This window comes from Passer domesticus, chromosome 28 (genome assembly GCF_036417665.1).
Source record: "Passer domesticus isolate bPasDom1 chromosome 28, bPasDom1.hap1, whole genome shotgun sequence".
NCBI classification, from domain to species: domain Eukaryota; kingdom Metazoa; phylum Chordata; class Aves; order Passeriformes; family Passeridae; genus Passer; species Passer domesticus.
The window spans coordinates 1380215-1406972 of record NC_087501.1 but is presented as its reverse complement, the minus strand read 5'-3'; the positions used below and the strand labels follow the sequence as shown (position 1 = coordinate 1406972).

At 60.3% G+C, this 26758-nt stretch overlaps 2 protein-coding genes and 1 pseudogene across 4 annotated transcripts; all 3 read left to right on the top strand.

Moving 5' to 3' along the window:
* The first annotated feature begins 138 nt into the window (after window positions 1–138).
* STAMBP (STAM binding protein) lies at window positions 139–14309 on the top strand. Its single transcript, XM_064400592.1, is given in 13 exon segments — window positions 139–190; window positions 193–271; window positions 1685–1891; window positions 6796–6870; window positions 7732–7828; window positions 8424–8725; window positions 8727–8749; window positions 9317–9423; window positions 9425–9442; window positions 10526–10663; window positions 12540–12652; window positions 13224–13323; window positions 13844–14309. Coding segments are annotated over 13 exon segments (1353 nt in total). The 5' UTR covers window positions 139–153; the 3' UTR covers window positions 13901–14309.
* A 3812-nt stretch (window positions 14310–18121) lies between these two features.
* On the top strand, window positions 18122–21167 carry LOC135287224 (actin, gamma-enteric smooth muscle-like; annotated as a pseudogene).
* An 806-nt stretch (window positions 21168–21973) lies between these two features.
* On the top strand, window positions 21974–26558 carry DGUOK (deoxyguanosine kinase). 3 transcript variants are annotated; one of them, XM_064400590.1, is made up of 8 exons: window positions 21974–22110; window positions 22796–22908; window positions 23309–23505; window positions 24519–24666; window positions 25535–25650; window positions 25754–25853; window positions 26000–26132; window positions 26193–26558. In XM_064400590.1, exons 1-7 carry the CDS (start codon window positions 22029–22031, stop codon window positions 26087–26089), a joined length of 846 nt encoding a protein of 281 aa, XP_064256660.1. In that variant the 5' UTR covers window positions 21974–22028; the 3' UTR covers window positions 26090–26132; window positions 26193–26558. The 3 variants fall into 3 exon arrangements, with proteins under 3 accessions (XP_064256660.1, XP_064256659.1, XP_064256661.1); XM_064400589.1 differs by having other exon boundaries at window positions 26000–26558; XM_064400591.1 differs by lacking the exon at window positions 22796–22908 and having other exon boundaries at window positions 22005–22110; window positions 26000–26558.
* Window positions 26559–26758: the final 200 nt, after the last annotated feature.

The following is a 26758-nucleotide window of genomic DNA, read 5'->3' as shown; positions in this document are numbered from 1 at the left end:
GGGTCGCTTTTGGGGCGAGAACGGCCGGGTTTGGGTCGGGCGGGGCGCGGCCCCTTTAAGACGCGCCGCTATGACGTCACGACGCTGCCCTAAGGGAGCGGAAGCCGCTTCACAACCGGGCGGAAGTCAGGGCGGTGTGTGTTGCGTACCCGGATGTGCAGGCGGGTTCTGATTGGGTGGCGAGAGCGAGGCCGCGGCCGGTGGGGAAGAACCCGGAAGTGCTGAGGGGAGCGGCGGCGGCCCGCGCCAGGTCAGGGCCGGGCCGGGCCGGGCCGGGCGGGATGGCGGGGCCCGGCCGCTGATGGGGGCTCCCTCTGGGCGCCGGGGGCGGCTCGAGGCGTCCCGAGCTGCCCCGGCAGCAGGGCTCCGGGTGGGGGCTCCGCTATGGCGGCAGCGCGGCCTGGAGTCTTCCCCCCTTGGACAGGGGGACCCGCCCGGAGCGCTCCGGCCGCGGGGGGTTCACCTCAGGAAGGGGATCCCATCGCGGCGGGGCTGTGGGAGCCTTCGTTTAGGTTCCTGTCCTAAATCCTAAATTAATTCCTAGCCTAAATTAATTCCTATCCTAAATCAATTTGTAACCTAAATTAATTCGTAACCGCCATGTCTGATGGGAAGGGGATCTGCTCGGGGCTGGGCGTGTTCCCCCTCGGGACAGGGGGCTCGTTTCGGGCTCCTTTGCCCCGCGGTGGGGACAGGATCTGGGAGGGGTCTGGGGAGATCCTGGAGCCCCGTGGTTCCAGGTTTTCCGGGTTTAGTGATTTCCCCAATTCCCTAATTCCCATATTCAGTGATTCCCAAATTCAGTGATTTTCCCGATTCCATGATGCCCTGATTTCCCAGATTCCCTCATCCAGTGATTCCCCGATCCAGTGATTTTCCTGCTTGCCTGATGCCCTGATTTCTGTGACCCAGTGATTGCCTGATTGCCTGATTCCCCTGATTCATGATCCCCTGATTTCTGTGATTCCCTCATTTCTCTTATTCCCGATTCCCTGATCTCTGTGATTCCCTGAGCTCTGTCATTCGCTCATTTCTGTTATTTGTGACCCCCCGATTTCCGTGATCTCCTGATTTCTGTTATTCCCTGATCTCTGTGATTCCCTCATTTCTGTTATTCATGATCCCCTGATCTCCGTGATCCCCTGATCTCTGTGATTCCATTTCTGTGATTTCCTGATTTCCCTGATTCATGATTCCCTGATCTCTGTGATTCCCTCATTTCCATTATTCCTGATCCCCTCATTTCCATTATCCCCTGATTTCCATGACCTCCCATTTCCCCATCCCCATTCCCCCATTCCCATCCCCCATTCCCATCCCCCATTCCCATCCCCCATTCCCATCCCCCATTCCCATCCCCCATTCCCATTCCCCATTCCCATTCCCCATTCCCATCCCCATTCCCCCATCCCCATTCCCCCATCCCCATTCCCCCATCCCCATCCCCATCCCCTGACTCCCGTGCTGTCTCCTGGCAGGCATGCGGCATGGCGGGCGCGGCGGGCTGTGCCATTCCCCATTCCCATCCCCATTCCCATCCCCTGACTCCCATGCCGTCTCCCCCGCAGGCGTGCAGCATGGCGGGCGCGGCGGGCGGTGCCATTCCCCATTCCCATTCCCCATTCCCATTCCCCATTCCCATCCCCATCCCCTGACTCCGTGCTGTCCCCCCGCAGCGGTGCAGCATGGCGGGCGCGGCGGGCGGTGCCAGCCTGGCCCCCGAGGAGCGGGTGCGGCGGCTGGTGCGGGCGGGCAGCAGCGTGCAGGTCAGCGAGGACGTGCCCCCGCGCCGCTACTTCCGCTCGGGCGTCGAGCTGCTGCGCATGGCCACGGTCTACTGCCAGGAGGGCAACCTGGAGCACGCCTTCATCCTCTACCACAAGTACATCACGTAAGGGACACGGGCTGAGTGTGGCTTTGGGGGGTTTGGGGGGTTTGGGGTGCCAGGAGGGCAGCCTGGAGCTCACCTTCATCCTCTACCACAAGTACATCACGTAAGGGACACTGCCAGGGGAGCTGGGCACGGGTTTGGGGTGCCAGGAGGGGAACCTTCATCCTCTACCACAAGTACATCATGTAAGGGACACGGGCTGGGCACAGGTGGGCACAGCTTTGGGGTGTTTGGGGTGCCAGGAGGGCAACCTGGAGCTCACCTTCATCCTCTACCACAAGTACATCACGTAAGGGACACTGCCAGGGGTGCAAAACATGGGTTTGGGGTGCCAGGAGGGGAACCTTCATCCTCTGCCACAAGTACATCACGTAAGGGACACGGGCTGGGCAGGGTGGGCACGGCTTTGGGGGGTTTGGGGTGTTTGGAATGCCAGGAGGGCAGCCTGGAGCTCACCTTCATCCTCTGCCACAAGTACATCACGTAAGGGACACGGGCTGAGTGTGGCTTTGGGGGGTTTGGGGTGTTTGGAATGCCAGGAGGGCAGCCTGGAGCTCACCTTCATCCTCTGCCACAAGTACATCACGTACGGGACACTGCCAGGGGGTGCAAAACATGGGTTTGGGGTGCCAGGAGGGGAACCTGGAGCACGCCTTCATCCTCTACCACAAGTACATCACGTAAGGAGGGCAGCCAGGGGCAGCTGGGCACAGGTTTGGGGGCTTTGGGGAGGGGGAGAGCCCCACAGGTCTGGGTTCAGGCCAGGGATGTGCTGCTCAGGGCTTTGGGGTGCCAAACTGGGGTGGGGTTTGGGGTGCTCTGCTCCCTGAGGGGTTTGGGGTGGCTGTGAGGGCTTGGGGAGGTGGGAGAGCCCCACAGGTCTGGGTTCTGGCCAGGGATCTGCTGCTCAGGGCTTTGGGGTGCTCTGCCCTGAGGGCTTTGGGGTGCTCTGCCCTGAGGGCTTTGGGGTGCTCTGCTGCTGAGGTGTAAAAATAACTAACATTAAAAGGTGTAAAGGAAATGAATCCTCAGATGGTCCCAAAGGAGAGCTCCCTGCTGTGGAGGAGCTCCCTGCCCCCTCAAAGAGATCTCTGGGGGTTTAAAAGGGTAAAAGCCCCGATCCCAAGGGGGCCGTGCCCTGTTCCTGCAGGTTCTCCCTCCAACCTGCCCCTGCTGCTTTGCTCAGTGCTGTGCCCAGACAGCCCTGGCATCTCCGTGGGCATTTTCCCTGCCTGCCCCCCTGAGCAGGGCTGCTGCCCCTCACACCCAGCACATTTTTCTCTGATTAGCTTTGCTCCCTGCCTCGCCCTTCCTGAGCTTTTATGGGCATGGTGGCGAGGCCAGGAGGCTGCTGGGGAGTGTAAAACCTTTGGGAAAGGTTCCCAACAAAGCTTTGGCAAGAGTTGCAGGCCCCTCTCCCAGCTGGGGCTGCAGGAGAAACGTTTGAAGTAAACAAATGAGCTGCTGCTCGGGTCACTGCAGCAGCCAGAGGTGCTGGCTCGTGTCCCCAGCTGCTTTCAAGTGATTCTGCTGGCAGTTCCAGCCTGCCTGGAAACCTTTTCCACCAGGGAAATCATCTCCCCCAGGGAAAACCCGGCCCTGCTGGGGTTTCTGCAGTGCTGGCCTTGGGAAAGGGGGAGCTGGGCGTGTTCAGCCTGGGGAGAAAAGGCTCTGGGGGGACCTGGGGGTCCCTTCTGCTGCCCAGAGAGGGGTTCTGAAAAGGGAGGAGAGAGATTTTCACAGGGGCAGGGAGTGTCGGGCCACAGGGGGTGGTTTTAAACCAACAGAGGGCAGGGCTGGATGGGATTTGGGGAAGGAATTCCTCCCTGTGAGGGTGGCAGGGAATTCCCAGAGCAGCTGGGGTCCCCAAGGTCAGGTTGGACCACCCTGGGACAGCGTCCCTGCCATGGCAGGATGGCCTTTGAGGTCCCTCCCCATCCCATGCCAGCCATTCCAGGATTCTGGAACTCTCTCCAGGATTTTTAACCTGTGTCTTGTCACCTTGCAAGTCCTTCCTTGCCCGTGGTCCTGAGCAGCTTCTCCTGCCCTGACCCAAAAGGGTGTTTGAATCACCAGCAGGAGCACTGGGCTGGTGTGGTAAACCCAGTGAGAAGGGGAAAAGGAATAAAACACAGCTTTGAGCCAAGTAAGAAAGAAAAAAAAGGAATAAGGCACAACTTTGAGCCAAATAAAAAAGAAAACAAAAGGAATAAGGCACAACTTTGAGCCAAATAAAAAAGAAAAGGAATAAGGCACCACTGTGAGCCAAGTAAGAAGGAAAAAAAAACCCAAGACACAACTTTGAGCCAAGTAAGAAGGACAGAAGGAATAAGGGACAATTTTGAGCCAAATAAGAAAGGAAAAAGGAGCAAGACACAACTTTTCTGTGGTGCTGGGGCTGCTCAGTTTGCTTGGATCAGCTCCAGGGGCTCGTGGGGGTGTCACAAGGGCCTCGAGAGCCACTGCCTTGGCCTGGGCACCAGAGCTGGGCTTAAAAATAGTCCTGGCTCTGGCTGCTGCACAGCTGCTGCTCTGCTGGGCTCGAGGGCTCTGCAGCAGCCCCGAGCTGCTGGCTGGGGAGGGTTTGGTGTTGCCAGGCCCCAGCAGGGCTGTCAGGAGCTGTTCCAGCCCTCCTCTGCCCGGGCTTTTCCTCGGCCTGCCTGAGCCCTCCTCTCCTGCTCCTGCCCACGTCTTTCTGCTTCCCGGCTTGTGCAAAGCCAGCTGGCTCTGCTGCTCTCCATCCAGCCCAGGGCAGCATCTGCTCCTAATCCTGCCTTATTCATCCCTCATCTGGATCCCAAGCTGCTGGCAGGCTCGGGGCCTTGTGTGTCTTCCCCCTTTTTTCCCCTTTTTTCCCCTTTTTTCCCCTTTTTCCCCCTTTTTTCCCCCTTTTTTCCCCCTTTTTCCCCCCTTTTTCCCCCTTTTTCCCCCTTTTTCCCCCCTTTTTCCCCCCTTTTTCCCCCCTTTTTCCCCCCTTTTTTCCCCCTTTTTCCCCCTTTTTTTCCCCCTTTTTTCCCCCTTTTTTCCCCCTTTTTTCCCCTTTTTTCCCCCTTTTTTTCCCCCTTTTTTCCCCCTTTTTTCCCCCTTTTTTCCCCCTTTTTTCCCCCTTTTTTCCCCCTTTTTTCCCCCTTTTTCCCCCTTTTTTCCCCCTTTTTTCCCCCTTTTTTCCCCCTTTTTCCCCCTTTTTTCCCCCTTTTTTCCCCCTTTTTTCCCCCTTTTTTCCCCCTTTTTTCCCCCTTTTTTCCCCCTTTTTTCCCCCTTTTTCCCCTTTTTCCCCCTTTTTTCCCCCTTTTTTCCCCCTTTTTTCCCCCTTTTTTCCCCCTTTTTCCCCCCCTTTTTTCCCCTTTTTTCCCCCTTTTTCCCCCCCCTTTTTTCCCCCCTTTTTCCCCCCCTTTTTTCCCCCTTTTTTCCCTTTTTCCCCCTTTTTTCCCCCTTTTTTCCCCCTTTTTTCCCCCTTTTTTCCCCCTTTTTTCCCCCTTTTTTCCCCCTTTTTCCCCCTTTTTTCCCCCTTTTTTCCCCCTTTTTCCCCCCCTTTTTTCCCCCCCTTTTTTCCCCCTTTTTTCCCCTTTTTTCCCCCCTTTTTTCCCCCTTTTTTCCCCCTTTTTTCCCCCTTTTTCCCCCTTTTTTCCCCCTTTTTTTCCCCCTTTTTCCCCTTTTTCCCCCTTTTTTCCCCCTTTTTTCCCCCTTTTTTCCCCCTTTTTTTCCCCCTTTTTTCCCCTTTTTTCCCCCTTTTTTCCCCCCTTTTTCCCCCCTTTTTCCCCCCTTTTTCCCCCCTTTTTCCCCCCTTTTTCCCCCCTTTTTCCCCCTTTTTTCCCCCCTTTTTCCCCCCCTTTTTCCCCCTTTTTTCCCCCTTTTTCCCCCTTTTTCCCCTTTTTCCCCCTTTTTCCCCCTTTTTCCCCTTTTTCCCCTTTTTCCCCCCTTTTCCCCCCTTTTTCCCCCTTTTCCCCCCTTTTCCCCCCCTTTTCCCCCCTTTTCCCACCTTTTTCCCCCCTTTTTCCCCCCTTTTTCCCCCCTTTTTTCCCCTTTTTTTCCCCTTTTTCCTTTTTTATCCCTTTCATTACTCCCTGGGACAGGGGAAGCTGGGTGGGAGGATGCTGAGCTCATCTCGATCTCCCTCCCCAGGCCCAGCCCAGAATTCTCCCTCCTGCCTGGGCTACCTGGGGAGCTCAGCTGCAGAGCCCAGAGGCTCCTGCAGCAGCACCTGGGGCTCTTGGGAACTTGCTTTTTCCACACTTGCTTGGCTTTTTGCCTGAGCTTTTTGCTGACCTGTCCCTGGCCGAGGTCTGAGCTGCACAAAATCCCCGTGCAGGAGGAGCTCAGAGGGCTGTGGGATGGTGCAGAGTGAGAAGAGTGCCCCTGATGAGAGTGGCAAACTAGCCTTTGTCCCCCAAAAAAAGGAAAGAAGCCCAGAAGTTTCTCCAACGATCAGGTGAAAAGCCACCTCACAGGACCCCAGAGGCTTCACCAAAACCTTGGGGTCACCTCATTGGATAGGAGCCAGAAAGTCCGGCTGGGCCATCAGGTAGAAAAGGAGAGAACAAAGAACTGAACTGCTTTTGTGAAGGTGTTCGTACCAGGAGCAGACCTCTGTACCTGGCTCGGATTTTCTGTTTGTTATTTTGCCTTTTATTAAACCTTCTTGTTCCTGACACTGCAGCAGAAGCCATCCTGCTCATTCTTTGCCTCCAAAGGCAATAGCTGAGCCATCCTTGGTGTATTAGGTTCCCTTTTGAAAGCTCACAAAACCCTGGCCCGACAAAACAGAACCTAAGAGGATGGAGCCTTGCTGCAGCCAGGCAGGGGCAGCACGGGGTGCCCAGGGCAGCAGGGAGTGCCCAGGGCAGCACAGGGTGCCCAGGGCAGCAGGGAGTGCCCTGGAGTGCAGCTCGTGTCCCCTTTTGCAGGCTCTTCATCGAGAAGCTGCCGCAGCACCGCGACTACAAGAGCGCCGTCATCCTGAGAAGAGGGAGACGGTCAGGGTGAGTGGGGCCGTGCTCAGGCCTCACCAGCCTGGGGCTTCCCACCTCTGCCATGAGGGATCCTCACAAAGGCTGAGGGCCAGGCAGTGCTGAGCCCTCGGGAGTTCAGCTCTGGGCCCTCACTCCAGGGAATCCATGGAGGGGCTGGAGCCGGGGAAGGGGCTGAGCCCCAGGAGGGGCTGAGGGAGCTGGGAAGGGGCTGAGCCCCAGGAGGGGCTGAGGGAGCTGGGAAGGGGCCTCAGAAGGAGAAAAGGGGGATCAGGGGTGCCCTTCTGGCTCGGCACTGCTCCAGGTCAGGCTCTGCTCCCAGGGAGCAGGGACAGGATAAGGGGAAACGGCCTCGCCTTGCACCAGAGTGGAGTATCCACCACTTAAGCTGGATACTGGGGAAATTTCTTGCCCAAAAGCATTGTCCCGTCCTGGCACTGGCTTCCACCACCCCTGGAAGTGTTCCAAAATACCTGGGGACACGGATTAGTGGTGGACAGCCGTGGAAAGGTTGAACTCAGTGATCTTGGAGGTGTTTCCAGCCTAAACAGCTCCAGGATTCTCTGGGTTACCTTTGGGGGGTTCTCACCCGTTGCACTGGGCTGGCTGTGGTGTCCACTTGGGGTGTCCACTTGGGGTGTCCTTTCTCCCTGTTCAACTCCCTGCTTTTCAAAGACACGAGTGCTGGCTGGTGATTTTTTTTCTCCAAGGGAATCCTTGGAGATTCCTCCAGCCCCAGAAGCTCCTGCTCAGCTCTGCCCAGAAGAGAGCCCAGCTCTGCCCCAGCTCTTGCTCAGTGATTCTGGCGGTGCCTTTGGCTTTGTTTTCCTTGCCTCGGGGCTGGCCCAGGCTGATGCTGAGTTTCCTCCCCAGAAACTGTAAGGAAGTAGCCTTTCCCCGAGCCGAAGAGCTCAAGCAGGAGCTGCTAAAGAGGTACGCCCAGGACTATGCTAAGTACAAGGAGCAGGAGGTGAGTGACAGCACGCTGCAGGCTGTGCTCACCTGGAGCCCCTCAGCCTCGAGGCTTTGGGAGCTCCAGGGCTCCCTGGGGGCTGGGGAATGTTCAGGCTGGGTGGCCCCAATGTCACTGCAGGTGGCCCTGCTCCCCGTGCATCCCCAGCTGGGCTCTGTGCTTGGTTTCTCCTCTCTGCCCCACGAAAGGAAAGCACCACGCAACGGGAAATTAGAAGCAGAAATTAAATTTTAAAAAGGGGGAGGGTGGAGGGTTGGAATTCCACCACAAGCCCAGGATCTGTGTGGGCAGAGCAGTCACCTCTGCAGTCGGTTTGGCTCTGGACTTCAGAGGATAGAGGGAAATCAACCTGGGATTGGAATTCATGGAAGAGGGAGGGTAGAGCAGTGCTTTTCCTGCCCTGGTGCAGCTGGCTGTGGATCTGTGCCCTGCAAGCTGAAAATGCTGTGTGCTGGTGACCTTTGGGAATAACCTGGAATGGCTGGGGGTCTGCCTGGGGCTGGTGTCCCCCTCTCTGCTGCTGTCCCTGGCGTGTTCCTCCTCGCAGCAGGAGGGGCAAGAAGAGTAACCTGCACATCCTGTGGCCTTGCAGCAGCAGCTGGAGGAGGAGAGGACTCGGGTGGCCCTGATGAAGCAGCAGCAGGCAGAGCAGGAGCAGTTCCACGCCTTTGAGGAGATGATCCGGCAGCAGGAGCTGGAGAAGGAGCGCCTCAGGATCGTGCAGGAGTTTGGGAAGCCAGAGCCAGAGTCTGTGGATGGACCCCTCATCCCTGGCATAGAAAAGCCCCCAACAGATTTAACCCCAAAGGTTCCAGTCTCTCCAGTTCACCCAGCAAGTCCATCAGCGGGGACTGTGCCCTCCAAACCTCCTGTTGTGGACAGATCTTGAAGCCCAGTGCTCTGGGAGCACAGAGAACAGTTAGTACCTCTTGGAGCAGCTCTTCTCCCTGCTGGGGCCGAGCCAAACACAGCCAGCTTCTCTGGGAGGCTTTTGGAGTTTCCTGATCGTGGGGGTTTGCTCTCCTGGGTCACTGGGTGTTGTCCTCTCTGCTCTTCCAGGGTCTGCAGCCTGTTTGCTTTTCCTTGTTCCAAATACTTGCTGGAGGTTGGGCTTTAGCTCCTGGCTGGGCTGGCTGAATCCTCCTCCTGACCAAATCCCACCAACCGTGTTCCAAAATACTGATTCAGACACATCCAGGGGCTGAGTGCCCAGTGACACGTCCTGCTTTAAATAACATTTCCTGAGGGTGTGTGGTTTCATTTTTAGTCACAAAACACTCCTTTTGCCCCCTGCCAGAGCATCCTTCCCTTTTCCACCTCCCTTTCCCTGTTCTGAGAGAGGTGCTGCAAGTGTCACAGTGACACAATTCCCTGAGGCAAAGGTGACTTTATCTTCCCAGCTGGATTTTTTCCGTGTTCTCCCTTCCCATCCTGCCCTGAGGGACCCTTCCTGCCCCTGCTGACTGTGCTGCCTGCTGCCCACAGGTGCAGGCGTGGACGTCCTGCGGCAGGTCATTGTCCCCAGGGAGCTGTGCCACAAGTTCCTGCAGCTGGCTGACGCCAACACGGCGCGGGGCGTCGAGACCTGCGGCACTCCTCTGCGGCAAGCTGGTAAGGAAACAGCCCCTGGGCACCCCAAAAGGGCTGCCTGGCACGCTGCCACGGCTTTGGAAGGGGCTTGGTTTGTGTCCTGGATTCTTCAGCGTGCTGTCAGGCTTCCATGTGAGTGCAGGAGGACGTGCCTCTGTCCCTTTCCTCGTTTTTGGGTTTCCCCGCCCTGAGTCCCCACCCAGCTTCTTCTCTCCCACTGGTGGCATTCCTTGTGCTTTGGGTGTCCCAGCTGGTGGCCCTCAGGCTGACAGGACGCTGTTCCCCCCAGACTTTGCGTGCCCAGGTTTTGTTGGCAGCTCCAGCCCATCTGCCCTGAGCCACTCCCAGAAGTTTGCTTTGAAATGGAGTTTGTTTGACGTAGCAGCTTCCTGCAGTCCAGCTGCTTCCAGACTCTGGGGATGCTTTAGGGATGAGGCATCCTCCCCTTGGAGTGGGGAGCTGGGTCTGGGGGTGTCCAGGGCTTCTCTGAGCTCCTGCAGGTGCTCTGCACAGCAGGGAGAATGGAACAGGAAAAAAATCCTGCAACTCCTTTGGAAAAATCCTGGAACTCTTGGAGCTGCACCTGCAGATGGGTGGTGGATGAAGGAATGTGCCCTCTGTTGATGGAGCAACCAAATTATCCTTTGTCTCCTTAAAAAAAGCAAAAAGCCCAGAAGTTTTTCTCCTCGATTTGGTAAAAAGACCCTCATAAAACCTTTGAGACTTCACTTTAAACTTGGGGCTGCCCAACTGGACAGAGGCCGAGAGGTCTGGCCTAGGAAATTCACTAGAAAAGGAAGAGAACAAAGGAAATAATCCCTTTTGTGGGGTGTTTTATCAGGAGCAAGAACCGCTTGCCCTTAGCTCAGTTTTTCTCTGTGAGAACTTGTTTCAATAGAAGGCAAAATAACATTTTTCTGTTTCCAACACCACCTCAGAAGCCATCCTGCTCATTTTCCGCCATTCAAAGCAGCTGAGCTATCTCAGGTGCAATAAATCCTCTCAGAACTCAAAGAGAGAGCCATCCTCCAGGGGCTTGGCCCCAGGCCCAGGAAGGTCCCTGGCCTGGGGCTCACAGCTGCCCGTGGTGGCCCTGCCTTGCAGATGAGGAACGAGTTCACCATCACCCACGTCATCGTCCCCAAGCAGCTGGGGGGCCCCGACTCCTGCACCACGGAGAGCGAGGAGGAGCTCTTTGTCATCCAGGACCAGCATGGCCTCGTCACCCTGGGCTGGATCCACGTGAGTCTCCCTGCCCTGGCACTCCCTGGCACTCCCTGGCCGAGGGGAAGGGCTGCTGGGGCAGGAGATGGCAGGGAATGGGCAGCAGCCTCTGGTTCTCCCTCTGGTACAGCCTCCTTCACTGCCCTGGGGGGGAAATCCAGGCCTGGGGAGTGTTTGGGGTCCTTTCCAAAGCATCAAGCCCTTTGAGAAGGAAAGAGGAAAGGTTTAGATGAGATCCTGGGAAGAAACTTCTGTGTGAGGAAGGACAAAAGGTGTAGATGAGATCCTGGGAAGAAACTTCCCTGGGAGGAAAGAGGAAAGGTTTAGATGAGATCCTGGGAAGAAATTTCCCTGGGAGGAAAGAGGAAAGGTTTAGATGAGATACTGGGAAGAAACTTTTCCATGAGAGGAAGGAGGAGGGGTTTGGATGAGATTCTGGGAAGAAACTCTTCCCTGAGAAGGTGGGGAGCCCTGGCACAGGTTCCCAGAGCAGCTGTGGCTGCCCCTGGATCCCTGGCAGTGCCCAAGGCCAGGTTGGAGCAGCCTGGAGCAGTGAAAAATGTCTCTGCCATGGCAGGGGTGGCACTGGATGGGCTTTAAGATCCCTCCCAACCCAGCCCATTCTGGGATTCCCTGGAAGTGGCATCTCAGCCATGAAGCTCACGTTCCCTCCAGCTAAGAGCCAGCTCTGGTGGCTCTGTGGGGACACCCCAGGCTGCTCTGCTGGAGGGACACTTGTCCCTGAGCAGCCCTGGGAGCTGTGCCAGTGCAGGCTCCTCCCGCCTGTCCCCGGGGAGCCCTTGGCAGTGGGATCCCTGCCAAGCAAAGCTGAGTAATCTCTGGAAAGCAGCAGCTGCCTGAGGGCTCGGGCAAGGAGCTGCTGCAGCTCCAGAGAGGCTGCTCCGTGCAGGGAGGCTCTGCAGGGCCACCTGTGCAGTGACAGCCCTGCAGAGGCTGGTGCTGCCAGCAAAACCCCAGGCAGGGCTGGCAGCAGGGGCTGAGGGGTGAGACGTGCCTGGCAGCAGGGGCTGGCTGAGCTGCCAGGGGCTGCCCAGCCCTCCAGGGAGCGTGGTGTGCCCATGGAAGGTGATATCCCCATGGAATGGGGTGTCCCCCAGGAAGGTGATGTCCCCATGGAATGGGGTGTCCCCATGGAATTTGGTGTCCCCCATGGAATGCAGTGCTCTGGCACCTGGGGCTGTGCTGAGCCCCAGGAGCTGCACTCCTGCCCTGGAGGAAGGTGTGAAGTGGCCTGCAGGGACATGGTTGTGCCTTCAAGGTGTGATTTCTTTCCATAGGACATGGTTGTGCCTTCAAGGTGTGATTTTCTTTTCCATAGGACATGGTTGTGGCTTCAAGGTGTGATTTTTTTTTTTTTTCCATAGGATGTGGCAGGAATGTGGAGCTCCTTTTGTAGGTAACTCCCCATGGAAAAGAGGAGCACACGTTTTGGGACAATCCAAAAAAAGAAAGAGAGAATAAAAACCAAGAGAGCTGGAAGGGACTTAGGACAAGAGCAGGGAGTGTGGTAGGACAAGGCTTGCCAGTGCCAGAGGCAGGGTTAGGAAGGAATGGGGAAGGAATTCTCCATGTGAGGGTGGGGAGGGGCTGGGATGGAATTCCCAGAGCAGCTGTGGCTGCCCCTGGATCCCTGGCAGTGCCCAAGGCCAGGCTGGGGCAGTGAAAGGTGTCCCTGCCATGGCAGGGTGGCACTGGGTGGGCTTTGATGTCCCTCCCAACCCAAAGCATTCCACAATTCCATGAATTCCAGCCCAGCCGTGCCCCCTGTGCCCTGCAGGGCGCTGTGCCTGCTCTGCCACAAGGCTCCCTGGGCACACAGGGTGGCCTGGCAGGGTTTGCCAGCCTCTGAGTGCTGTCCCCTGTCCCTGGCCAGACCCACCCCACCCAGACAGCCTTCCTGTCCAGCGTGGACCTGCACACCCACTGCTCCTACCAGATGATGCTGCCCGAGTCCATCGCCATCGTGTGCTCCCCCAAGTACCAGGAGTGAGTGGGGGGCTCTGGGAGGGAGTGGGGGGCTCCAGGAGGGATTGAGGGGCTCCAGGAGGGAGTGAGGGGCTCCAGGAATGAGTGAGGGGCTCCAGGAATGAGTGGGGGGCTCCGGGAGGGAGTGAGGGGTGCCAGGAGGGAGTGGGGGGGTGCCAGGAGGGAGTGGGGGGGCTCCGGGAGGGAGTGAGGGCTGCCAGGAGGGAGTGGGGGGCTCTGGGAGGGAGGGAGGGGCTCCGGGAGGGAGTGAGGGCTGCCAGGAGGGAGTGGGGGGCTCCGGGAGGGAGTGAGGGCTGCCAGGAGGGAGTGGGGGGCTCTGGGAGGGAGGGAGGGGCTCCGGGAGGGAGTGAGGGCTGCCAGGAGGGAGTGGGGGGCTCCGGGAGGGAGTGAGGGCTGCCAGGAGGGAGTGAGGGGTGCCAGGAGTGTGGGCTGGGGAGGTTGTTCCTCTGCCTGGGCTGTCAGGCACAGCCTTCCTCCCTCAGATCCTGATGGGATTGAATGAGATTGGATGGGATGGGATCCATGGGATGGGCTGCAGGGGCTGCAGCTAGAGCTGCTGTTCTTGCTCCAGGACAGGGTTCTTCAGGCTGACAGAGCATGGCCTGGAGGAGATCTCATCCTGCAGGCAGAAGGGGTTCCACCCCCACCCCAAAGACCCCCCTCTGTTCACAGTGAGTTCCCTGGGGCTCTGGGGAGAGTGCCTGTGTACTGGGCTGGGGTTAAATCCACCCTGAAGGGCTGGGCTGGGCTGGGCTGGGCTGGGCTGGGCTGGGCTGGGCTGGGATGGGATGGGATGGGATGGGAATGGGATGGGATGGGATGGGATGGGATGGGATGGGATGGGATGGGATGGGATGGGATGGGATGGGATGGGCTGGGCTGGGCTGGGAGGCTCAGCCTGGCCAGGGCTGCTCTCCCATTCCCATAGAGGAGGTGCAGGAGCTTCCTGAGGTGCTGCAGAGCTGCTGGCTGCAGGAGCAGAGCGAGGCACAGCCCAGGGCGGCACAGCCCAGGGCTGTTTGGGGGGATCCGTGTGGGGCCTGCCATGATCCCAGCCAGCAGCTGGGCTGATGCAAGAGCCGGCTCCAGGGGCTGTTCTGGGGAAGCACAGGCTGTGCCAGGAGGTGGAGGAGATCAGCTGAGCTGTGGGAGCACCTGAGTGACCCCTGTCCCCTCTGTCCTCTCTTGCAGACCTGCAGCCACGTGTCAGTGGTGGAGAGGGACGTGGTGCTGCTGGACCTGCGATAATCCTCCTGCCTTGCCCCTCTCAGGAGCAGCCACCTTCCTCTAGGCCTAGGGAGTCTTTTCCCCTCCTGCAGCAGATGATTTCCACCACGCAGTGATCCTCCTCCCTCCAAAGGTGCAGTCAGGTCCCTGCCCTCAGGGGGGCCCTGCAACCTCCGTGCCTGGCTCCAGGGGTGGGGAGGAGCCAGCTGGGGGCTCAGAGACAGAAGCCAACACTAAAGCAGATGTTTAACTCTAAGCCACGGCCTCCTGGGGAGGTTCTTTGTGACTTGCTGCAGCCCTGAGGTGTGGAAACCTCTTCAGGTGCTTGTGGGACTTGCCACGTTAACCCGTGCCCTGTTGTGTCCCTCATTCTGGGCTCTTGGTCTCAGCAGAGCTTCCAGGAGCAGATAAACCTTTCCTGTGCTTTCAACCCAAACCTTGCTGAGCCTTCTGAGCCCCACACCAGCTCAGGGCTGCTTCCTTCTGCTCGTGTGTCTGCCTGGGGAGGGAGGAGGGCCCAAGCTCCTTTGGGATCCCTCTGTCAGCCTTTCAGGGCTGGAAATCCACCCCAGCAGTGTTCAGGGGTGTCTGGGCACTCATCCCTCTTCCTGGCCTGGTGTTACCCTGGAGGAGCTCGGTCTGGCTGCCACCAGCACTCCAGGATGGGATTCCAGCAGCTCTGACCTCCCCAATCCTGCTCTAAAATAGAATTCCATCATCTCTGACCACACCCCAATCCTACTCCAGGATGGGATTCCATCATCTCTGACCACCCCAATCCCACTCCAAGATGGAATTCCAGCAGCTTTAACCACCCCAATCCCACTCCAGGATGGGATTTCCAGCAGCTTTGGCCACTTCCATCCCACTCCAAGAGAATTTCCAGCAGCTCTGACCATTCCCACCCCATTCCAAGATGGAATTCCAGCAGCTTTGGCCACTTCCCAGCTGCCCTGGCGTCCTGTGCCCACCCAGAGCAGCAGCAAGCCCGGCCCAGGAAGCCTGGCCTTGCCCAAGCCGAGCTCAGCCCTCGAGCAGGACCCTCCTGGAGCTGCTTCCAGCGGGTGCCAAGCCCAGGTTTTCCCTTCCCTCCCTCGGAGGGGGGAAGCAGCGGCATTCCAAGGTGGCAGCCAGCTGTGCCAGCTGTGCCAGGCGTGCCGCAGGGCGGGTGGGGCTGGTGGGGAAGGGGGAGGGAAGGGAGGGGAGGGGGCTGGAGCGGCCCTCGCAGCCGGCGTGCAGACATCCCCTGCGCGGCTGCCCGGCGCACACGGATGGGATTATCCCGGTTTTTCCCCTTTCCCGGAGCTCTGCGGGGCGGGGCGGCCTCGGGGCATCGCTTCCTTTGGGGTGCCGAGCCCGCTCCAGGGAACGGGCTGGCCCCGGCTGGGAGGGGAGGGAGAGCCTTTGGGGCATCTCGGGGAACTCGTTTTCAGCCCTAATTAATTAATGAATTAATCCTCCGTGCTCGGGAGGGGGTGCAGTGCCCGCGGTGTCCAGCTCCTCACCCTGGGGACAGCGAGGGGGAAATCGCATCTCGCAGAGCAGCGATCCCTTCTCCTCCCTGGGGATTCATCCCAGTGTCAGCTGCTCACGCTTCTGGGCTGTCCCGGTGGCTGGCAAACCTTCCCAGGGAGTTTTCCAGGAGCAGGAGTTGCTCAGGTCGGGCTCTGCCTCCCTGAGCTCCCGGCTCTTCCATCCCATTTTCCCCCCCAGCTCCCGAATCCTCACTTTGTGTCTCAGTAAATGCCGATATCCGCCCCTGCTGCCCAGCCTGGCTCGCCAGCTGTGCCAGCTGTGCCCGCCACACCTTAAAACCACCCAGACCGGGTCAGGGAGGAGCTGAGCCGGCGGTGAGCCACGCTCAGGAGCGATTTATCCCCTGAGCTCAGGAGCGATTTATCCCCTGAGCTCGGGGGGATCCCGCCGCAGGGAGCGACGGGCGATGCGATGCTCCCCCGAGCACAGGGAACTCATCCCGATGTCTCTTTTCACGCCTTTCCCGTCCTGGCAGCATCCCCGGGGTGAACATTCCCCCGGTGTCGGTGCCGGTGTCGGTGCCGGGGCCGGTGCCGGGGATGCCTGGCGTTCCTGCGAGCATCCCGGGCCCGCTGGATTGGCTGCGGGGGCCAAACTTTGCCTTTTTAGGCTGCGCCTGGCTCCGGCTCGGGGCTGCTGCGCTCGGGGATGCCCCGGGGCTGAGAGCTGGGGCTGCTCGGGGGCTCTCGGGCTTCGGGGGGGGTCCTGCCTGCACACGGGGGTCTCCGGCTGCTGCCTCCATCACCCCCTCTGCCCTCCCTGCTCTGTGCCTTTGGGGTGTCATTCAGTGTAATTTGTGATTCAGTTTAATTTGTGATTCATTTTAAAGGGTTTTTTTGCGTGCCGTCTCTGGCAGCCTCTCCCCTCGGTGACCTCCTGTCAGCCGGGCTGGAGGTGAGGTGGCAGCAGGACCCCGGGGCTGGGGGACACCAGGGGCAGGGCAGGGGACACATCTGAGCTGCTTCACGGGGACAGGGACCTGGCAGAGCCAGCCCTGGGGACACGGGGCTGTGAACGGACTGGCAGTGCTGGGGACACACCGAGTCCCTGTCCTGCCCCATGGACCCTCTGGAACCATGGTGGGGACACCAGGACCTCTGTGTCCCGTGCCTGTGGTGGCACCCACAGCTCCTGGTCACTGCTCCAGTGCTGGCATGTCCCCGCCCCGGGCACGGCTGGGGATCAGCTGGGCCCGCCGTGCCTCAGTTTCCCTGGAGCCCTCCCTGGCTCCGGGAGGCTCCTGGTCAGGGCCCGTTGTCCTTAAAAAGGCAGCCGGGAGTTCGGGAGCCTCTGGTTGGCCTCTGCCCGGGCCGGGGGCCGGGGCTGTGGCCGGGCTCGGGGACAGCTCCCACCTGGGGGGGTCTGAGCCGACCCCCCCCAAATCCCCCCGGGAGGGGTCAGAGCCCGGCTCCCCTCAGTGCGGGATCGGGGTTTGGACCCACAGCCTGCCTCAGGCCGAGGATTTGGGGCTTTGGGACAGCAAAAGCCCAAAAATGGGGGCGGAGAGAGAAGAGCACGGGGAGAGGCATCCCAGGAGCGCCGGGGGGGCGAGGCCGGGAGGAGCCGGGGCAGCTCGGGGTGTCCCCAGAGCCCCCAGGGCACCTCCACCCCCGCCGGGCTGGCTTCTCCCGGGACCCGGAGGTGCTTCCACTCCTTCTCCCCAGCCCGTCGCTTATAAGGACTTGTGTCTCGCTTGTTTATCGCAGCGCAGCATAAAAGGAACGCGCTCCGCCGCCTCCCAAGCACCCCTACCATACATTTCCCTACAATAATTAACCCTGCCGGGTCCTGCCACCGGCCCGAGGTCAATTTAATGAAATAAAACACCTTATATGGCCATATGGCCGACGCACCATCACTGAGCCTATTTAGGGTCTTTGTTTAGAGCGGATCCGCCTCTGAGGTTCCTGGGCTCGCTGGTATTTAAACCCAGGCTGCCCGGGGCTCGCTCCCAGAGGAAAGGAGCTCCCTCGCCTCCGTGGTGAGTACTGCACTGCGCTGCTTCCCTTCTCCCTCGGAGGGCAGCGAGCAGCAAAAACACCCCGGGGGGTTTTTTTGGGGTGCCTCAGTTTTTATGGCGTGCCCCCAGCTGGGTTTCGTGGCACGGAGGGGGTGCCAAGCTGGGCACGGCCCCGCAGCCGAGGGCCTCGCTGGGCTGAGGCCAGAGCAGGTGGTGCTCTCGCAGAAATCTCCGTGATTTTGGGGTTTAAATCTCCGTGATTTTGGGGTTATTTTTGGCTTTTTGGGCTCCTGCGAGGTTTTGCCCGTTTCCCTCCGGATCGGGGAGCTCCCCCCTCTGGCACAGGGAGCACCCCCTGGGAAGGGCAGCTTTTTTGGGAGCGGATGCGAGGGTCAGGGCAGCAAAAAGCTGCCGAGACAGAAGATGAGTGAGCCTCACCTGGCACCCCCCTGCCCGCTTTGGGGGGCACCGCCCGGGCACGGCAAGCACCGCAGCTCCGGGGGAAGGTTTCAGCACCGATTTTGGCCAAGAAGAGGCTGCAGGAGGATGGAGCAGCACCCCCGGCGTGGAGCAGCACCCGCGGGCACGAGCATCGCCACGCGGGGCCCGGCCCACGGAGGATTTTACAGCGCTGCCCACCCACGGACTCGACACCTCCGAGCCCAAACCCGGCGGCGCTGGCGCGGCACGAGCCCCCGTGCCAGCCTCCGTAACCCCCCTCTCCCCCCCCGGGCAGCTTTTCCCCCAGGTCCCCCCCAGCTCCGAGCGCTGCCGCCCCGCCATGTGCGACGAGGAGACCACGGCCCTGGTGTGCGACAACGGCTCCGGCCTCTGCAAGGCCGGCTTCGCCGGCGACGATGCCCCCCCGCGCCGTCTTCCCCTCCATCGTGGGCCGGCCCCCGGCACCAGGTGGGTACCGGGGGGGCCCTGGCAGCCCCCCAGCCCGAGCTGCTCCCGGGCTAACGAGGCCTCTCCCCCCGGTTAGGGCGTCATGGTGGGCATGGGGCAGAAGGACAGCTACGTGGGCGACGAGGCGCAGAGCAAGAGGGGCATCCTCACGCTCAAGTACCCCATCGAGCACGGCATCATCACCAACTGGGATGACATGGAGAAGGTGAGGCCCCGGCGGGGCGGGGAGGGGGGGCGAGCCCGGCCTGAGGTTTGGGGTGACGGCCCCCTGCTCCTCTGCCCGCCTCAGATCTGGCACCACTCCTTCTACAACGAGCTGCGTGTGGCCCCCGAGGAGCACCCCACCCTGCTCACCGAGGCTCCCCTCAACCCCAAGGCCAACCGGGAGAAGATGACCCAGGTAGGGCCCTGGAGAGGAGCCCCGGGTGGGGCTGGACCCTCCAACACTGGAAGGTTGAAGGTGGAAGGTGGAAGGTTGAAGGGCTGGGGGGTGGGATGTGGGGGGTTTTGAGGGTGCAGGATGAGGTCAGAGATCCCAGAGGGAAGTTCCTGTGCCTGGTGGCCCCAGGGGTCCTCTTGGCAGCGCCGTGGACCATGTGCTCTTGCAGGATTTGCCCCACCATGTGCTCCCCACTCTGTGCCTCTGTGCACTGTGGTGACCCACGTTTGAATCCATCCCTTGGCCCTCGTGCTCCCCACTCCATGCACGGCCCCACGTGGCTCTGTGCGCTGCCATCACCCACGTTTCCACCTCTTGGCCCACGTTCTCCCACGACCAACGTGTTCCCTTCTCCTCCCTGCCCCACATCTCCACCATCCAGCATTCCTCCCTGCCCCACATCTCCATCGTTCCTCCCTGCCCCACAACCACCCCCTGTTCCTCCACGCCATGCCCTGACCCCAGGAAGGCACGGGGCTGGGGTGGGGGTGCTCTGGTGACCCCCGTGCCCTCCCCTGCCCCTCTCCTCTCCCCTCCAGATCATGTTTGAAACCTTCAACGTCCCCCGCCATGTACGTCGCCATCCAAGCCGTGCTCTCCCTCTACGCCTCCGGCCGCACCACCGTGAGCGGGGGACCCTGGGGGACCCTGGGTGACCCTGGGTGACCGCGGGTGACAGGGACCCGGCCTGGAGCGTCCCCCCTCACCTCCCCCCTGCCCCAGGCATCGTCCTGGACTCCGGCGACGGCGTCACCCACAACGTGCCCATCTACGAGGGCTAACGCGCTGCCCCCACGCCATCATGCGCCTGGACCTGGCGGGCCGCGACCTCACCGACTACCTCATGAAGATCCTCACCGAGAGGGGCTACTCCTTCGTCACCACCGGTAGGGCGCGGGAGGGGGCCGTGGGCACGGGGACGCGGCGCCGGCACCCGCGCTGGCACCGGGCTGAGGCGAGGCTGCCCCCGCAGCCGGAGCGCGAGATCGTGCGCGACATCAAGGAGAAGCTGTGCTACGTGGCGCTGGACTTCGAGAACGAGATGGCCACGGCCGCCTCCTCCTCCTCGCTGGAGAAGAGCTACGAGCTGCCCCGACGGGCAGGTCATCACCATCGGCAACGAGCGCTTCCGCTGCCCCGAGACGCTCTTCCAGCCCTCCTTCATCGGTGAGCCCAGAGCCCCTGCCAGTGCCCCCCAGTGCCCCCCAGACCCCCCTGCCAGTGCCCCCAGTGCCCCCAGAGCCCCCAGAGCCCGTCCCAGTGCCCCCCAGAGCCCCTGCCAGTGCCCCCAGACCCCGTCCCAGTGCCTCCAGTGCCCCCAGACCCTGTCCCAGCCCCCAAGACCCCCTTCCAATGACCCCAGTGCCCCCCCAGGACCCCTGCCAGTGTTCCCAGACCCCCTGCCAGTGCCCCCAGACCCCCTGCCAGTGCCCCCAGACCCTGTCCCAGCCCCTAGACCCCCTTCCAATGCCCCCAGACCCCATCCCAGTGCCCCCAGACCCTGTCCCAGCCCCTAGACCCCCCTTCCAATGCCCCCAGACCCCATCCCAGTGCCCCCAGACCCCTGTCCCAGCACCCAGACCCCGTCCCAGTGCCCCCAGACGCTCCTCCAGTGCCCCCCAGTGCCCCCAGACCCTCCTCCAGTGCCCCCAGACCCTCCCTCCACTGCCCCCAGACCCTCCTCCACTGCCCCCAGACCCTCCTGCAGCCCTCCCTCCTCACCGAGCCCACCCCCAACTCCCCCCGGGCGTGGCCGCCCCCATCCCCAGCAGCAGACAAACGGGAAATGCCCCTTTGGCCTCTCCCAACCCCCCGGGGACGTTTTTGGGGCCTCCCCCACGCCCTCGGCACCCAGGGCTGCTCTTCTGGGGAGCCCCGGTGGGGGCACGGGGAGGTGACAGCCCCCTGCCACGCCAGGCATGGAGTCCGGCCGGATCCACGAGACCACCTACAACTCCATCATGAAGTGCGACATCGACATCCGCAAGGACCTGTACGCCAACAACGTCCTGTCCGGGGGGCACCACCATGTACCCGGGCATCGCCGACCGCATGCAGAAGGAGATCACCGCCCTGGCGCCCAGCACCATGAAGATCAAGGTGGGCCCTGGCTGACCCAAGCGGCGTGCCAGCACCCCCGGATCCCCTCCTGCCGCGGGGTTTTGGGGTGACCAGCAGGAGGTGTCCCCGCAGATCATCGCCCCGCCGGAGCGCAAGTACTCGGTGTGGATCGGCGGCTCCATCCTGGCGTCCCTCTCCACCTTCCAGCAGATGTGGATCAGCAAACCCGAGTACGACGAGGCCGGACCCTCCATCGTCCACCGAAAATGCTTCTAAGCCCCCTCCCCGCCCCGCCGGGGCCCCCCGTGCCCAGGCTGGGGTGCCCCGCTCCTCCCGTGACCCCCGCTGCTCCTCCCCACCGCCCACCGCGCATTAAAAGCCTTTTCTCCAGCTCGGGGTGTTCCTGGGGGGCTGGGGGGAACTGGGGGGGGTCGGGGGGAAGGAGCCCTCGCCTCACCCTGGCGGCGTGTCCTGCTGATGGCAGCGATGTCCCCAACCCCATAGGAGCACCCTTGACCCCATATCAGTGCCCCAACCCTGAGATGATGCCCCCAACCCCCATGCTGGTGACCCCAACCCTTGATGATGGCCCCAACCCCATATCAGTGCCCCCAACCTTGAGATGATGCCCTCAACCCCATGCTGGTGACCCCACCCTGCAAGGATGCCCCCAACCCCCTATTGGTGACCCCAACCCTGAGATGATGCCCCCGACCCCATGTTGGTGACCCCAGTGTGGTGTTGGTGGCCCCGACCCTTGGCTGATGCCCCCAGCCCTCAATACCCTCAGCCTCCCCACAGTGTCCCCAGCCCCACATCGATGCCACCCTCAGGGGATGTCCCCAACCCCATTTCAATGCCCCCGACCCTCAGCTGGTGACCCCAGTCCCACACTGGGGACCTCAACCACATGTCCATGCCCTTGACCCCACACCCTTGACCCCAAACCCTGTTGGAGACCCCAATTTCGTATCGGTGACCCCAATGTGGTTTTGGTGACCCCAGCCCCATTTTGGTGCCCTTTACCCTTCGTTGGTGCCCCCGACCCCCCATTTTGTGCCCCTGCCCCGCGCGCTGCCGGGACGCGCTGCGCGCAGCGTCTCATTTGCATAAATTACCATACCGCCCACGCCCCGCCCCCTCCCCGCTGTCCCCGCCCCCTCCGCCTCCTCCCCCCGCCCACTTCCCGCGCGTTGACGTCACGGGGCGGCGGCGCGCGCTGCTGATTAGCATCTCATTAGCATATGACGCGCGCAGGAAGCGGCGGCGGCGGCGGCATGGGGCGGAGCGGGGCCGCGCTGCGGCTGGCCCTGGAGGGGAACATCGGTACCGGGGGGCACGGCGGGGTTCGGGGTGCGGGGTAATGTGTAATTAGCTTAATTAGCGCTGCTGGGGGCGCGCCCCAAAACCCCCGAGCTGCGGGGAGCTGGAGAGGGACACAGGGGGTGTCCCCGGGTTGGGGACACGCGGGTCACCCCGAGTTCTCGGGGGTGGGGCTAGGGACACCCGGGTCACCCCGAATTCCAGGAAGGGGCACCCCCAGATTTGCCCCGCAGCCGCAGTGGGGAAACGCCAGGCTCACCCCGATATTCCCAGATTTGGGGTGGGGGGACCCCCAGATTCAGCCCGTGTCCCGGGGGGGACACTCAGGCTCACCCCGGGGTTTGGGAAAGGGGGACACCCCGGCTCACCCCGTGGTTTTGGGATTGTCTAGGGGGACACCCCACATTCCCAGAGTCCGGAGATGGGGGACACACAGGCTCACCCCACATCCCTTAGGGACAGGGACAGGGGACCCCCAGGATCACCCCACATCCCCAGGGACAGGAGGGACACCCACATCCCTTAGGGACAGGGCACCCCAGGATGACCCCACAGCCCCAGGAGCAGAAATGGGGGACCCCGGGCTGACCCCACGTCCCTTAGGGCCAGGACTGGGGACCCCGGGCTCGCCCCCCAGCCCGGGCTGACGCTGCCCTCCCTCCCTCCGTCCCTCGCTCCCCTCCCGCAGCCGTGGGGAAATCGACCTTCCTGAAGCTGCTGGCTGCCACCTTCCCGCGGTGGCACCTGGTGACAGAGCCGGTGGCGCAGTGGCGCGAGGTGCCGGCCGCTGGCACTGCCCAGGTAACGCCACGGTGCCACCCTGACCCCAAATGTCCCTGCAGGTGTCCCAGGGGGCTGTGCCAGCCCGCTGCCACCCTTGACCCCAAATCCACAGGTGTTGGGGGGCTGTGCCAGCCTGCTGCCACCCCAATGTCCCTGCAGGTGTCCCAAGGCTGTGCCAACCTGCTGTCACCCTCTAACCCCAAATCCACAGGAGTCCCAGGGCTGTGCCCACCTGCTGCCACCCCTGACCCCAAATGCTGCCACCCCTGACCCCAAGTGTCCCCGTAGGAATCCCAGGGCTGTGCCACCTGCTGCCACCCCTGACCCCAAATGCTGCCACCCCTGACCCCAAATGTCCCTGCAGGAGTCCCAGGGCTGTGCCACCTGCTGCCACCCCTGACCCCAAGTGTCCCCCCAGGGCTCCGGGGGCAGTGCCAACCTGCTGCAGCTGATGTACCAGGAGCCTGCCCGCTGGTCCTACACCTTCCAGACCCTGTCGTGCCTGAGCCGCCTCAGGGCGGCCCTGGAGCCCCCCGAGGAGGGCGGGGGCACCCCCGGCACCCCCGGCACCCCCCGGCCCGTGCGCGTCTTTGAGCGCTCGCTCTTCAGTGACAGGTACCCCAAAAGGGGCACGGGGGGGTGCCCAGGGGGGCACGGGGGGTGCCCAGGGGGTGTTGAGTGGCAGGAATGGCGTTTGGGGGTGCTTGGGGGATGCCAGGCTCAGTGGGCACCAAATGTGCCCCACATTGGGGGTTTTTAACTTAATTTAACTTTGGGTTTAAGCTTTGTCTTCGTGCCATTTGGTAGCTTAAACATGTAATTTTTATATATTTTATTGTGTATGTTTTATGTTGTTATACCTATTTTTAATATTGTATATGTTTTATATTTTTATATATATTTTTAACATATTATATTTATCTATTACATTATATATACTCATATATGTTTTCTCTATATTATATATATAATATATTTTTAAATATTTTAATATATATTTTATATATTTTTGTATTTTAAATTTATTTTATATTTTTAATATATATTTTATATGTTTTTAATATATATTTTACAAACGCCAAGGAGAAGCAACTGCAGCTCCTTGGTTTTTTATATATATTTTTATATATTTTATATATATTTTTATATTTTTATATACATAATATACAATATATATATTATATATTATATATATAAAACATGTAATTTATATTATATATATAATATATTGTATGTAATGTGTAATATATATAATCTGTATTATATATAATATCTTTATAATATATAATATATTATATATTATATATAAAATATATATAATGCACTATATATATTGTATATTATATATAATATATTTTTATGTGTTTTATATTTTTATTTATATTCTGTATATATTTCATTTATATTTTATATATTTTAATGGTTTAAAAATCGTTTTTTATATATATATACAACATATATATATAAACATTTTACATATAGTATATTTTTAATATCTATTTTATACACACCAAAGAGTAGCACCCGCATCTCCTCACGAGCACAAAAAACCCCCAAAAAACCCCAAATCTGTGCAAAAAGAGATTGTGCAGGGGGCTGTGGCGCTGCCCTGTGCCCTCCGTGCCCAGGTACGTGTTTGCCCAGAGCCTGTGGGAGGCCGGGCACCTGCAGCCGCTGGAGTGGGCGATCTACCAGGACTGGCACGGGTTCCTGCTGCGCCACCTGGGGCCCCGCGCCGCCCCCCACGCCTTCCTGTACCTGCGCGCCAGCCCCCAGGTGGGCACGGGGCTGAACACCTGGGGTTCCACATCTGGGATTGCACATCTGGGCAGGCAGGGCACAGGGCTGCACACCTGGGGCTGCTCACCTGGGGCTGAACACCTGGGGCTGAACACCTGGGGCTGAACACCTGGGGCTGCCAGGGCTGGGGGGAACCTGGGATTGCTCACCTGGGGCTGCACACCTGGGCTTGCACACCTGGGATTGCCCACCTGGAGTTCCACACCTGGGGCTGCACATCTGGGGCTGCACACCTGGGATTGCACACCTGGAGTTCCACACCTGGAGTTCCACACCTGGGGCTGCACACCTGGGCTTGCACACCTGGGATTGCACACCTGGAGTTCCACACCTGGGGCTGCACATCTGGGGTTCCACACCCGGGATTGCTCACATGGGATTGCACACCTGGGGTTCCAAACCTGGGCTGCCATGGCGGGGTACGGGCGTTCCACACCCGGGATTGCTCACCTGGGGCTGCTCACCTGGGGTTGCACACCTGGAATTGCTCACCTGGGAATTGCACATCTGGGGCTGCACACCTGGGATTGCTCACCTGGAATTGCTCACCTAGGGTTCCACATCTGGGATTGCTCACCTGGGGCTGCTCACCTGGGGCTGCACACCTGGGGCTGCACACCTGGAATTGCTCACCTGGGAATTGCTCACCTGGGGTTCCACATCTGGGATTGCTCACCTGGGGTTGCTCACCAGGGCTGCCAGGGCTGGGGTTCCACACCTGAGATTCCACACCTGAGATTCCACATCTGGAATTGCACACCTGGGGTTCCACACCTGCAATTCCACTCCGGGGCTGCCCAAACCATTTTCCAACGGGTGAAATTCCGTTTTTTCCCCCCCCCAGACGTGCCTGGAGCGGCTGCGGCGGCGGGCGAGGAGCGAGGAGGCCGGGATCCAGCTGGGCTACCTGCAGCAGCTGCACGGCCAGCACGAGTGCTGGCTGGTGGCCAGGGCCACCGAGTGAGTCCCAGAGCACGCCCAGCTTTGGGGTGCCCTGGGTTTTTTGGGGTTTTTGGTTTGTTTTGGGGGTTTTTTTGGGTTAAGCCCCCGCTGTCCTGTGCAGGATCCATTTCCCAGCGGCGCAGAACGCGCCCGTCCTGGTGCTGGACGTGGAGCAGGACTTCGAGCACGACGTGGCCAGGCAGGGGCTGCTCATGGCACAGGTGGGTGCCACGGGGGGGTGGCACAGGTGGGGTGGGTGGCACAGCCCCGATACCATCCCAGTGCCACCCCAGTCCATCCCTGCCCCATCCCAGTGCCACCCCTGCCCCGCCCTGGTGCCACCCCTTCAGCCAGGCTGTCCTTGCAGGTGGAGGCCTTTGTGAGATCCCTGGGTGCCCACCCTGTGCCATCCCATCCCGACCCCCTCGGCCACGGGCAGGGGACGGCGTCTGCCTGAAGACCCCGAGGACAGGGGACACGACCCCGAGGACAGGGGACACAATCATGAGAAGGAACACGATCCCAAGGACAGGGGACACAACCCTGAGGACAGGGGACACGATCCCACAGACCAGGGACACGGTCCAGAGGACAGGGGACACGATCCCAAAAACCAGGGACACAGTCCCGAGGACAAAGGACACAATCCCCAGGACAAGGGACACAGTTCCAAGGAGAAGGGACACGATCCCGAGCACAGGGGACACGTCCTGGTCCCCACGGTCCCCCCAGCCCCTCTGTCCTGGCTGGGGCTGGATCCTCAGAGCCGTGTGGGGTTTGGGGCTCAGGGGGTGCCCAGGTCCTTGCTGTGACCCCTGCCCGTTTTTGGGGTGGAATTCCCGTGGAAAATCCCCGGGTTGGACCCGACTCCCATCATTTGTTAATTTATATTTCATTTTTTTCCCTTGAATTAAGATTGAATCTCTGAGGAGCTGCTCTGTGTCTCGGGGTGGGGAGGGTCGGGGTGGCCCTGCGGGACACGGGGGGACGTTGTTCCCCCAGTTTTGGGGTGTTGTGATGGGCAGTGCCCCGTGGGTTTGGGGGAAAACCACGGGGATTTGGGTCCTAAAAGGGGGAAGGGGGATGGAGCTCGGCCTGGTGTGAGACCCTACAAAAACACTGGGTG